Here is a 12,165-nt window from a genome sequence, read left to right as displayed (position 1 = left end):
TGTGGGCTGTGAGTTTGACCCCAGTGGTGAGGGTTCTGCCCTCCCTGTAGCCTGACTGTCTGAAGCTGATTTGGACCTTGGGATTGTTCCCCGTGTGGGCTGTGAGTTTGACCCCAGTGGTGAGGGGTCTGCCCTCCCTGTAGCCTGACTGTCTGACCCTGATGTGGACCTTGGGATTGTTCCCCGGGTGGGCTGTGAGTTTGACCCCAGTGGTGAGGGGTCTGCCCTCCCTGTAGCCTGACTGTCTGACCCTGATGTGGACCTTGGGATTGTTCCCCGTGTGGGCTGTGAGTTTGACCCCAGTGGTGAGGGGTCTGCCCTCCTTGTAGCCTGACTGTCTGACACTGATGTGGACCTTGGGATTGTTCCCCGTGTGGGCTGTGAGTTTGACCCCAGTGGTGAGGGGTCTGCCCTCCTTGTAGCCTGACTGTCTGACCCTGATGTGGACCTTGGGATTGTTCCCCATGTGGGCTGTGAGTTTGACCCCAGTGGTGAGGGGTCTGCCCTCCCTGTAGCCTGACTGTCTGACCCTGATGTGGACCTTGGGATTGTTCCTCGTGTGGGCTGTGAGTTTGACCCCAGTGGTGAGGGTTCTGCCCTCCCTGTAGCCTGACTGTCTGAAGCTGATTTGGACCTTGGGATTGTTCCCCGTGTGGGCTGTGAGTTTGACCCCAGTGGTGAGGGGTCTGCCCTCCCTGTAGCCTGACTGTCTGACCCTGATGTGGACCTTGGGATTGTTCCCCGTGTGGGCTGTGAGTTTGACCCCAGTGGTGAGGGGTCTGCCCTCCCTGTAGCCTGACTGTCTGACCCTGATGTGGACCTTGGGATTGTTCCCCGTGTGGGCTGTGAGTTTGACCCCAGTGGTGAGGGGTCTGCCCTCCTTGTAGCCTGACTGTCTGACACTGATGTGGACCTTGGGATTGTTCCCCGTGTGGGCTGTGAGTTTGACCCCAGTGGTGAAGGGTCTGCCCTCCCTGTAGCCTGAGTGTCTGACCTTGATGTGGCCCTTGGGATTGTCCCCCGTGTGGGCTGTGGGTCTGTCACCTTTGTGGCCTGACGACCTGCCCCTTGGGTGGCTTGTGCATCCTGTGTCAACTGCTGGCCTGACATCTTTATAGCCTGAGAATATGTCAGCCGGGAGTTCTGTGGTCCTGTCCCCAGTGTGGATTGTGAATGTGCCAACCCTTTAGGTAGTGGACCTATTGCTTGTCTGGGCTGTGGGTCTGTCCACCCTGGGGGAAGTGATCCTGCTACTCGGATGGGCTGTAGGCCTGTTCCCTGTGCAGCCTGCCAGTCTGTCCCTGGTGTGAGCAGTCGGCCCGTCTCCTGTTTGAGCTGAGGGCCTGCCCCAGGCACTTGGATCCCAGCAGTGGCATGGCTGGGCCCTGGGCCTTTATGGGCGCAGGAATACCCACTTCCCTGAGTCTCCTTTGCCTCAGCTGACTGGTTCCTAGCTAGGTTTTGGCCATACACGTCACCAAGGTGAGGAGAGGAGCTGCCAGTCTTCGTGTAGTAGAGAGAGGATTTGGCTGGCTCTGTCGTGCAGTTAGGTAAGTTCTGTACACAGAAGCCCAGGACACATGCCTCACAATTGACCATATCATGGTGCCCATTCAAAGGCACCTCCTGGATCACTGGAATCTCCAAAACCTTCCTGATGCCATTTCTGTAGAATCTCTCCAGAATACGCTGCACCAGGTTGTTCAGAATCCTCATGGTGCTATCCAGGGAGAACTCAGGCTTCTCAAATTGAGACTGGGAACACTTCCGGCACCTCTGACCAAAGAGCCGCACAAGCACCTTTCCCTGGGACTTCTGGTGCTCCAGGTACATGTGACATAGGATCTGCACTTGGGCGGAAGCCCAGCTTCGATGGCATGAGGAACACAAGAACCTACAGACAGAAGAGCATCGTGCCCTCAGGTGATTGTTGACCGAGGCCAGGGAAATGGGCCTGGCCTCGGTCTCTAAGAACCCTTTCAACTTGAAAAAGTGTATGTGATATTGACAATTTAACAAGAATGAGAGGGACTGCATTTCTAATAAAGCTTTCTCCTGTGGCCCATTGAACTCCCACCTATATGTGGTACCAAGTCTGCCTCTTTGCCAGTAAAACATCTCTGGATGTCTCAGAGGGAAAAACATTTCTGCCATTTGCCAGTGAAATTTGGTCTTCACAAGGTCATAGAAAACCCTTATAAATAACCTATTTTGAGGCAATGTTTTACAATGTTATCCCATTTTATCTTTAAAGCACCCTTCTGAGGTAGGCATTATTGAGCCCAATATGCAGATAAGGAAACTGAATCATAAAACAGTATACAACTTGCTTAAGGACACACAAAGTTAAGTGGTAGAGCCATGTTTCCAATCCCAGCATTATCTACCTACTATACCACATCACCTCTATTGAGCAATGTGGTTAGTTTTGTACCTGACTTACTGGAACCATAATACTTGGGTTGGAGACTGAAGTCCATAGTTTACCACAGGGGGACTTTGGAAAAATCACTACTCTGAGCCTCAATTTTTACATCCATAAAATATTCAAGGGAAAAATATTCAAGGGTTATATTGTCAACATTAAGTGAGATAATATATGTGAAAGCATTTTGTAAACTACAAAGTGCTGTTCAAAAGCTGGTTGATATTTTTCTAAAACTATGCTGATCCGTTGCTTTTCCCAACTCAGAATGACTATCAGGTCAATTCATCTGAACAAGAGAAGCACCTGTCCATTTGCGGCAGTGCCAAACTGATAAAAGACATCATGAGTCCCTCAAAGAGCTCTGGCTGGTGCAAAGAGAGACTCTTACATAGTTCACCAGGTTCCAAGCAGAACAGAATGACTGCTACATGGGCTCTGGCCAATGGCTTGAAAACTGTGTTCTGTAGAGCCCCGGGAGGCTTCATGTAAACGATGGGTTCTGCAGCTAAAAATAATTATATATAAATATATATGTTCTGTAGTATGTAATACATGAACACATGTTATTTATAAATGTATTACAAACATATATATATATATATATATATAGAGAGAGAGAGAGAGAGAGAGAGAGAACCATTCACTGTCTTATGGGAATGGAGAAGAAAGAACACTTACTCTCCCTAGGAAGACCAGGGTACTTGAGTTAGTCCTTGAGGGACAGGTAGGGAGGGAGGAAGGAAAGGGCCTGCTGAACAGGCAGAACATCATAGACAAGGGTATAGAAGTCTGAAAATTTATGGCATGTCTAGTAACCCATAAAGAATGGAACAGAGGACACCTGAGGCAGGATAGGGGCAGGCAGGGAAGCAGGATAACAGGTGAGATGGAAAGTGAAGCGAAGGTCCCTGCATGCCATATAAAAAGAGAAGACTTGATTGTCCAATTCTTGTCCAAGTCAGCATTTCTCACCCTTCTGCATGGGCAAGGAAGCTGGTTCCTGCAACTTAGAGGCTCATTGGAAGTTGAGGGAGACAGACAATAAGGGAGGGGCAGTATTTAGGGACTCCAAGAACTAGGTTTTAATTTCTTGCAGCACCAATCCCTCCTATTATCTTCAGGCCTTCAGTAAAGTAATGTTCAAAGCCATTGCTTGGCCTTAATCAATTCTTGGGGCTATAAAGGAAGGCCCCAGTCCTAGGCTGGTACTGACCAGGACTAGGCTCGTAGGGCTGCTGCAGCCTGGGGAAGCCAGACAGGACTGATGGGGGAGAGCAGGTCTCTATATAGAAGCAGTCTGGAATAAATTGTGGTGAGAAAATAGGAGGGCAGATTTATGGTATTCCCTGGGGATTTCCAGAACTACTTAGGGAGGAAGGCTAGTAAAAGAAAAAATTTCCTACCGTTAAGCAAAATAGAGGCTTAGAGCCTTATCATTTCCATCTTAAAGAACACTGTGATTACAAAAGCATGAAGAGCCTGGTGACGCATATTCTTTTAACAATTTCTCAAAAGAATCATCAATGCTTAGCTGAACCTCTTGGCTCAGAAAGGCCCATGGCTGGACAGACTCTCACATACCTGCCAAATGCTCTCTGCTTGTATTGCTTCCACCCTGGGGCCACACAGTCTGGCTGAAGGTTCCCATCCATCTTCAGGGTCCATCTTGCCTCGGGTTTCTCCTGCGAGATCAGTTCTTGAAATGTCTGCTCCCATGTCCCAACATCCAAAACCATTCTCTTGCTCTGAGACCTGGAGTCCATGTTGACAGTAACTTTCAGTTTCCAGCAAGAAGAAAAAACAGTTTCGGTTTCTCCATCTGGAGACACGTCACCTGCTCTTTTGACTTTTGTTTCAGACTGTTTGAGTACACAGAGCAAGGTTTTGTTCCGACGACAGGGGGCAGCAGGGATTTGCTAGTTTGTGAACAGGTCTTGCTAAGGGATGTCTGAGTACAAAACTCTGGTCTGGATTCTGGAGGCACATATAAGTTAGTTTTTATTTTATTTTTCTCTTATTTTTACACTAGGCAAAACACTGTGCTCGGCATTGGGACAAGTAACATCGACTAAGAAGAAGTTCCTATGCCCATAGATGCTCACGCCCTCGTGCAGACACTGGGTAGGGGGGGGTCGGTGCAGGGGAGCAGGTGTCCAAGGCTCCTTTCGTGCACCTGCCAAGACCTCACCACAGTCCCTTAGGGGGGATTATTCCTGGTATTTTTCAGGTGAGTGGCACAGAGAGCGGGGGTACCTTGTTCAAAGCCACCTGGCTGGTAAGCAGCATAAGTGAGACTTGAACCCCGTCCTGTGAGACTCTAAACCTGCGATGTCTCCAGCCACCTCCCTCCCTGGGGAGAGCTCAGAGGGAGCTCAGAATGGTGTTTCGTGTTCCAGGTTGGCACTCTGGAGCCAGTGGAAAGAACCATCGTGAAACCCTGACCTAGTGATTTGGTCTAGTGAGATATCCTGGGTCGTGAGGCAGGACTCTAGGCCAAATGAAAGGATTACTTAACTCTGCCTTTCGCTGTGTTAAATTATCATGTAACGCAGTATACGAGCAGGTGTGGGAGCCATCTTTGGATGTCAGGATAGAGTTCCCATTCCTGGGGTGAGGGATTGGAACTAGATGACCTATAAAGTCACTTCTAACTCAGAAGAGTCTGAGATTCTAGAAAGTAAGCTCTGTCCCTCTGGAGTTGAAATTCACATGGGGGAGGTAAGGCAAGCAGGATGCTTATGTCCTTGGAAGCCCCTACAGTTATTGTATCCGAGACAGGATAAGCCTAAGTCTTCTCGTGCTTTCTGGATTTTAACGTGTTCTATTTGGAAGGCAGAAACCCTCTCCCCTGTCCCACCCTCCCAGGATACTCTGTTCTGTACAAACTCTCTCTGCTTTTATAACTTTACACATTGAGGGTGCTTATGTCTGCAGAGACGATATAGGAAACTCTTGTCTGCACAGATAGTTGGAGGAACTTGGAATTAAACCCATGGAATATTAGAACTGGAAATCCCTTAGGAATCAACTTGTCCTCTTTTCTCTCTGATTATTATACATAAGAAAATAGAGACAAAGAGGAAAGAAGTCTCCTGCCCAAGGTCACACAGAAAATTATTGCCAATAGAGGCCCAGAACCCAGACATCCCATGTCCTAGTTCTGAGCTCTGCTCACCTGCTCCAACCATGACTAGGCTCCTTCCCCACCCTTCCTCTCCTACTTTCTGCTGGGTTTAAGAACCCAAGCCCACTCTTTTTGTCCTGTATCTTCAGAGTGTCCCTGTCTCCTCACTCCTCAAATGGTCTTTTTTCCCAAAATGTAGCCTTGACTGATCCATTGCACTCCCTGCCATTTCCCTCTGCCTCTGCTTCATGTGCTTCCTTTGACACACACAACTGCTCCAGGCCAGCCTGGTCCAATGGACAGGGACATGGGGAGACCAGGGGTATGTATTGAGATTTGAGGGCTGGAGGAAGCCCACTACCTTCCTCACCACCATGATGAAAAAAAGAAGAAAGAGAAAGAAATTACAGCCCTTTAAAAACCCCATGGATCCACTGTAAGCCACTTGTTTCCTCGTACCAAGGCATCGTGACTTTAGGATAATCAAATCATGGAACTTGTAGTTGGAAGAAGCCTCATATATCATCTTGTGATCTCCCCCTCCCATGTCATTGATAGCCAAGGTGTCAAAATGACATACCCAAGTCACACAGGGTGATGGTGGTGACCTCTAGGCTTTCATCAACAGTTGGTGCCTTATAATAGATTGGCTGAAGATTTCCTGAGAGACAGTCAGAAAAGAGGAAGGATCCTCAAAGGGCACAAAGCACAGGTCAGTTCTGAAAAAGAAAAATTTAGATTCTCAGCAGTTTTGAGCTGGAATGAATCTACAGGGTCATCTAATCCTTGGGTGGCACATGATGTCACTCCCCTATTCTTTTTCAAGGCAGACATTGCTAATCAATGATTGCAGTCTTCTCTCTGGGTCTGGGCATAACTTCAAAATCTCTTTCATCAGTGATCTAGGCAGCCACTGCCAACTGATTGATAGATGACAGTTTTTTTGCCATTCATTCAATAGTCCAGCTCCCTCATTTTACAAGTTGCAGAAACCAAAGCCAAGATATATTTAATTTAACTAGGACTAAAGTACAGTTTTTGTAATCTTAGGCATGTACCCATTTTCAGAATATCACATGACCTATTACAAATAGGTCTAGCACAAAGTTTAACAAAAAGAGATATGTTCTTCTTGGGGACATTTTCGGCAGAGGAAGAAAGGAAGTTAGACATTATTGATAGGGATTGAGGGGGTGGGACTGAAAAAGGAGATGGAGACCCTATCTATGGAAGTAATCCATTTGATACTTTATTTCCATAATTACTCTAGCTTCCGAGTGGATGGGATGGAGGGATTGGCTTGGTTAAAGGAGAGAAACAAGAAATAAGGAATGTAGTCCTTAACGTGGTAATAATTTTACATTTTAAACATCTCTTTTCTGGAGAAAACTCTTAATTCAGAAAGATATATGCACCCCAATGTTCATAGTAGCACTTTTTACAATAGCCAAGACATGTGAGCAACCTAAATATCCACTGACAGATGAATGGATAAAGAAGATGTGGTACATATATACACTGGAATATTAGCCATAAAAAAGAATGCAATAATGCCACTTGTAGCAACATCGATGGACCTAGAGATTATGATATTAAGTTAGGTAAGACAGAGAGAGAAAGACAAATATCATATATCATTTATATGTGGAATCTAAAAAAAACCAAAATACAAATGAACTTATTTACAAACCAGAAGTAGACTCACAAATAGAAAACAAATTTATGGTTACCAAAGGGAAAAGGGAGGGGAGGGATAAATTAGGAGTTTGAGATTAACATATACACATTACTATATATAAAACAGATAGACAACAAGGACCTATTGTGTAGCACAGGGAACTATATTCATTATTTTGTAATAACTTAAAAAAATATCTCTTTGATTAGTTAGCACAAATACTATAGGTATATGGAACATAGATACAAAAAAAATTTAAGGTGATTGATCTGGGGAACAGTGAGGCTGGATGATCCCTAACTTAAATCCATTTCTCCTGCCTCAATGCTTCAGAGTAGGGAGAAGTGAATTCTGGACTAAGAGTTCCTGCTGTGTTGGTGATGCCAGACAAATATCTTCATCTCTTGGACCCTGACATGACTTGTCCAGTAAGTTGCAGGGCCAGGACTCAAATTTCTCTGATGCCACACTAAGTCCCATGAAAGAATGGGCATGTCTAAAGAAAGAATGAGTTGCTAATGGTTGAAGAACAGGCAGAAGGCGTGGGGAGCTATTTGGGGGAATCTAAGTAGGGTCTTCATGCTGCTCCTCTAAGGGTTGTGCTCTCTGAGCTGGGGCCCCTGGGCACATCCTAGGAAGACCTGCCATTCCAGTTAGGATGACTTCTCAGCAAAAGGTCAGCCTGGAGGGGAAGGGAGGCATTGAACTCACATCGCCTGGAATGTCATGGAAGGGGCTGTTTCTACTCTCGTCATTGCCCCTTCGCTGCATGTACGGATAGTCACAACAGGGAACCAGCAGACACAAGAGAAAGCAGAATTAGACCGTTGCCTTGAAAAGATCAAATAACACATATATCAAATACCTATAAGCTGCTGGTCCTTATCCTCAGGCAGGGGACAGCCCAGCAGGAAAGACAGGTATGTATATAAAAGAGCATCTAGCTTTACTTTGCCCTGTCTCACTTTTCTCAGCTTATCCTTTTAGTTAAGAGCGTAGAACTAGAGCCAGCCTGCCTGGGTTGAGTGCTAGTTCCACCATGTATACCTTGGTGGCCTGGGCAAGTCCCTTTAACTTCTCTGTGCCTCAGTTTCTCCATCAAAAGAAGTAGGGATAATAACACTACCTACCTTATAGGGCTGTTATGAGGCTTGAATGAGTATAAAAATAGTTATTGTCATTTAGTAAGCAAATAGAAGTGTTTGCTAGTTTTCTATTGTTGCTATGTTGCATGTTTCTTTGTAAGTTACCATAAAGTCTTTCACCTCTCTATCTATCATCTATCTATCTATCTATCTATCTATCTATCTATCTATCTATCTATCTATCTATCTATCTATCTATCTGTCATCTACCAATCTGTAGTAGTACAGGGTGAAAAAAACTGCAAATAATTGTGTATATAAGGCCTCCAAGAGCACAGCAGTCACTTAGGAATCCAGTCTGAGCAGAGATATGTATTCCTATCACACCTTGTTATCTATCCCCAGCCCCACTCTGTTCCGTGCACCTCCCTGGGCGGGGCCAGTGCTCCCCCAGGACTCATGTTCAGCCCCTGTCTGGATAGTCAACTCCCCTGTAAAAGTGAAATTAGAGTTGTGAAAGGAGCAGGAAGCCCAGAGCCTGCTGCCGCTCGGGCCCAGAGCTAGGCCTCCTGAGAACACCATTCCAGACAGCAAAGATCACGCTCAAAGGACAATAAAGTAAACCTTTTAGAAAGAACCAGAAGTAATGTGTAAAATCAAAAGAACTGAAACAAAAGCTCACAAATTTTCAAAGAGGCAGTTTGTTTCACAGTTTCTGTGAAGACCTGTTTGGTGTCAGGCCTTGCACAGTCCATCTGGGAAACTGGGGTTTGCCTTGATAGACAACCATTTGGATATTTTAGGGCAGAAAGACCGTCTGTGAACTTGAAGAAAGCTGACCCCAGAGAGGAGAGTGGCCAACCCCAGGCTGCTCAGCCTACAAATAGAGCGCCCCAGACTCCCATTCTTGACATCCACCTTCTCTGTTTCAGCACAGGTGGTTTTAAAACCAGAGTCAGAAATATTTGGGCTCTGTTCCAAAGCTGTGGTGAAGATGTGATAAAGCAGGGTCTTTAGGGCCCCCTCCCCTGCCACCGCAGGCCAGGCCAGGAAACCAGCAGGTGGAAGCTATACCACTCATTGGCTTTTCTCTTCTGACTCACTTTACCTAATTCCTCCCTCCTGCCCCCAGGGATCACCCCTTGCATTAACGACCTGCACTAAGTTCTTGTCCTGGGCTGTGCTTCTAGAAGAACCCCAGTCACGACAAAGAGCAACTTAATTTTCCTTCACTTCCTGCCCACGTGTGAAAAAGGCATTTTCCAGTCTGACATGGAAGGAGCGTAGAAGTCATCACTTCCATGCCTACAGCAAGAAAAAAGCTGAACAAACTGAAAGTCAACAACCCTTCTTAGATTCATGAGAGAATTTGGGGTCACAGGGCAAACCACTGCCCTGAAAACTGGAGGGACAGATGGGTGGATGCAGAGGATCACAGCTTACCACAGTCAAATGCTCAGAAGCAGAAGCCCCCGCGAGAACCAGTACCAGAAAGAACAGTTTACACTGTCAATGGCCAATTGCTGGAAGCTCAGTGGACAAGCTTGAGAATTTAAAAATCCAGGAGACCCAGTCTTAGGGGGGTTTCCCACCTTTTTGTGAGTTTTACCTCCAGGAGAAACTCACTACGAAGATGGAGAAAAATCTTTCTGTGCTTCTGACAGGGGAAGGAGGAAAAAAACATTGTTTAAAACACCCAGAACTCTCTGTTCTTAAAGTCTGCCTTTAAGGAAAACTGTTTCACTAGAGCATAACACAGCTGGGTTTTACAGAAGCCTAACTGACCTGGGGGAAAGGAAATACCCAAATGCCAGCCCCTTTTATCCTTCACTGTGAGGGATGGGAATGACTTCACTCCTTTTCTGCTCGATAATGAGTACAAAGCCCACCAAACTTGCAGTGACAAGAATGCAGAGCCTGGCATACACTTGAGGGGGCAGGGCTACCCCTGTGCTGCTTTCTGGGAGAGGTGCCAGGTCCCACACAGGTCAAACTAATTCTCAACTCATCTCGTAATATTTGGGGGAGGAATAAAGAATTTAGCTATCAAGATTTCTAAATATACAACTAGAATTATTAAACCACCAAGACTTGGAAGAGATTTTAAAGGCCCTCTAAGTCCTATTCTTTACTTGCTTGCTTTGTAATGGTTACCATTTGAATTATGAGTAAAAATTCAGATACTATTTCTAGACTGACTCAGGGAGAAATGCATTGGACTTAAAATTAGAAGACAAGGTTATATGTTCCAACTCCAACACTTACTGAGTTACTTAAGATCTTTGAACCTTAATGTCTTCATCTACCAAATGGAAATAATAATACCCATACCATTAGATTTAATGGTATATGTACTAATATGATATAGATATGAACCATAACTACAAAATATCAGTATTATTTCAAAAAAGAAAGAATATGTAGAGGCTTGAAATAGTAGCTCTTGGATGGAAAAGAATATTTGAACCAGATATTTAAAGGGTAAAAAAGAGATAAGGACCCTTATATGTAAAGGAGAGAGATATGTAAGACCAAGAACCTAGAAAGTGTTTGTGTCTGTATGTTATGGAGAAGTGGAAGATAAAATGAATAACTAAATTTTAGAGCACTTTATCTCTTAGATATGTTTATCACCATATCTTTGTTGTTCCTACAATAGCCCAATGGCTTATGACCCTTAATAAGGAATGTTTCAGAACAGATGCATATAATGGAGCTTTGGAAAATACAGAAGTCCATGCCTACCTTTGGAAATTCTGATTCTACATGTCTGGGGGTAGAGAGGCATGTATTTTTAGAAAACTCCAAGAATGATGCCAAAATACACTCCTGCATAAAAATCACTATAAATTAAAAATCTGAGGCTCAGGAAGCTTGAGCAAATCCTAAGATCTAACATATGAGTGGCAGAGATAGGAGATGAATCCCGCTGCTTTAAATCCCACTTGTGTGCTTTTTTCCACCATGCAGATCTGGAAGGCAAGGTCAGCCTTCATTAGTCTAGTCATTATGGCTGAGTTGACCTGGCACCAGAAAGCAGCTTGCTCTCTGATGGAAGGAGGCCACGAGATGGCCACAGTCCTAATGTACGAATTGAATTAACAGCAGCACACATTGAAATCCAGGGAGGGGAGCTATGAGAAGTGAAGGCAGATCATCCAGGGCCAAGGCGACGTGAAGCTGGGAGATGCTGCATAGCCTGCTGATGGTCACACCAATAAGCCAGACTTGGCTTTTCACCTCTGCAGCTTCAGTCTGGCCATGAACGTGCAGCTTGGGCCTCGGTGAGAGCCCTGTGGCCCCTCCTGATGTCAGTGAGAACTTCCGACCAGTGCAAAGAGCAACCAGGGCCCCAGGCCAGTAGCAGGAAACAAGCAGGCTCAAAGCCACAGACTCACCCAGGGGTGGTTTGGTGAGTGAATTAAAGGTCATTGATCTTGACCTCAAAGTAGGTGTTTTGCAAAACTTCAGAATTACCCCCCTAAAGGACAGTTCATGAGATTTATGCTGGAGTTGTTTTACAGTCTGACCTAGAGTCTTCCATTGAAGTTATTGACTTCTCCTGAGTTCATTCTGACAGGCCATTGTGATAGCCTGTTTTGTGTATCTCTCCGTGGGGCATTCTTCACTCTCAGCCACAGACTGAAGATTAGGTTTTTCATTGTTGTTGGGGAAAAAGAGGTCAATGCTATCTCTCTCCCTGCCAACTCTTCAGAGATATTTTTTTTCCATTCGTTTTTAAAAATCCAGGTACATTATAACCCTGATTCAACGAGGAGGAGCCTGTCTGGCCCTGTGATCACCTTTAATTACTGGGAATCAGTTGAACGTGTCAGGTCTGCAGAGAGAG

General features: G+C 45.4%; 1 protein-coding gene and 1 long non-coding RNA gene across 3 annotated transcripts in view; one reads left to right on the top strand and one right to left on the bottom strand.

Moving 5' to 3' along the window:
* The window catches only part of LOC309660677, a 217,451-nt gene that overhangs the window by 163,119 nt on the left and 42,167 nt on the right, over positions 1-12,165 (top strand). The window lies entirely within an intron of this gene.
* The window catches only part of RTP4 (receptor transporter protein 4), a 38,425-nt gene that overhangs the window by 13,871 nt on the left and 12,389 nt on the right, over positions 1-12,165 (bottom strand). Inside the window, exons 2-4 of one of the 2 annotated variants that reach the window (XM_082460734.1) lie at positions 4,010-6,271; positions 635-1,894; positions 77-541 (exon numbers count right to left, since the gene is read on the bottom strand). In XM_082460734.1, coding sequence (XP_082316860.1) covers positions 77-541; positions 635-1,894; positions 4,010-4,191 — 1,907 coding nt within the window. In that variant the 5' untranslated portion in view covers positions 4,192-6,271. Of the gene's footprint in view, positions 1-76; positions 542-634; positions 1,895-4,009; positions 8,550-12,165 lie in introns of those variants that run through there. The other variant, XM_082460733.1, reaches the window with a different exon arrangement.

Source organism: Balaenoptera physalus (genome assembly GCF_965194825.1).
Source record: "Balaenoptera physalus genome assembly, chromosome: 4".
Classification (NCBI taxonomy): Eukaryota; Metazoa; Chordata; class Mammalia; order Artiodactyla; family Balaenopteridae; genus Balaenoptera; species Balaenoptera physalus.
Note: the sequence above shows the minus strand (reverse complement) of the source record. Positions and strands in the feature narration are given on the sequence as shown.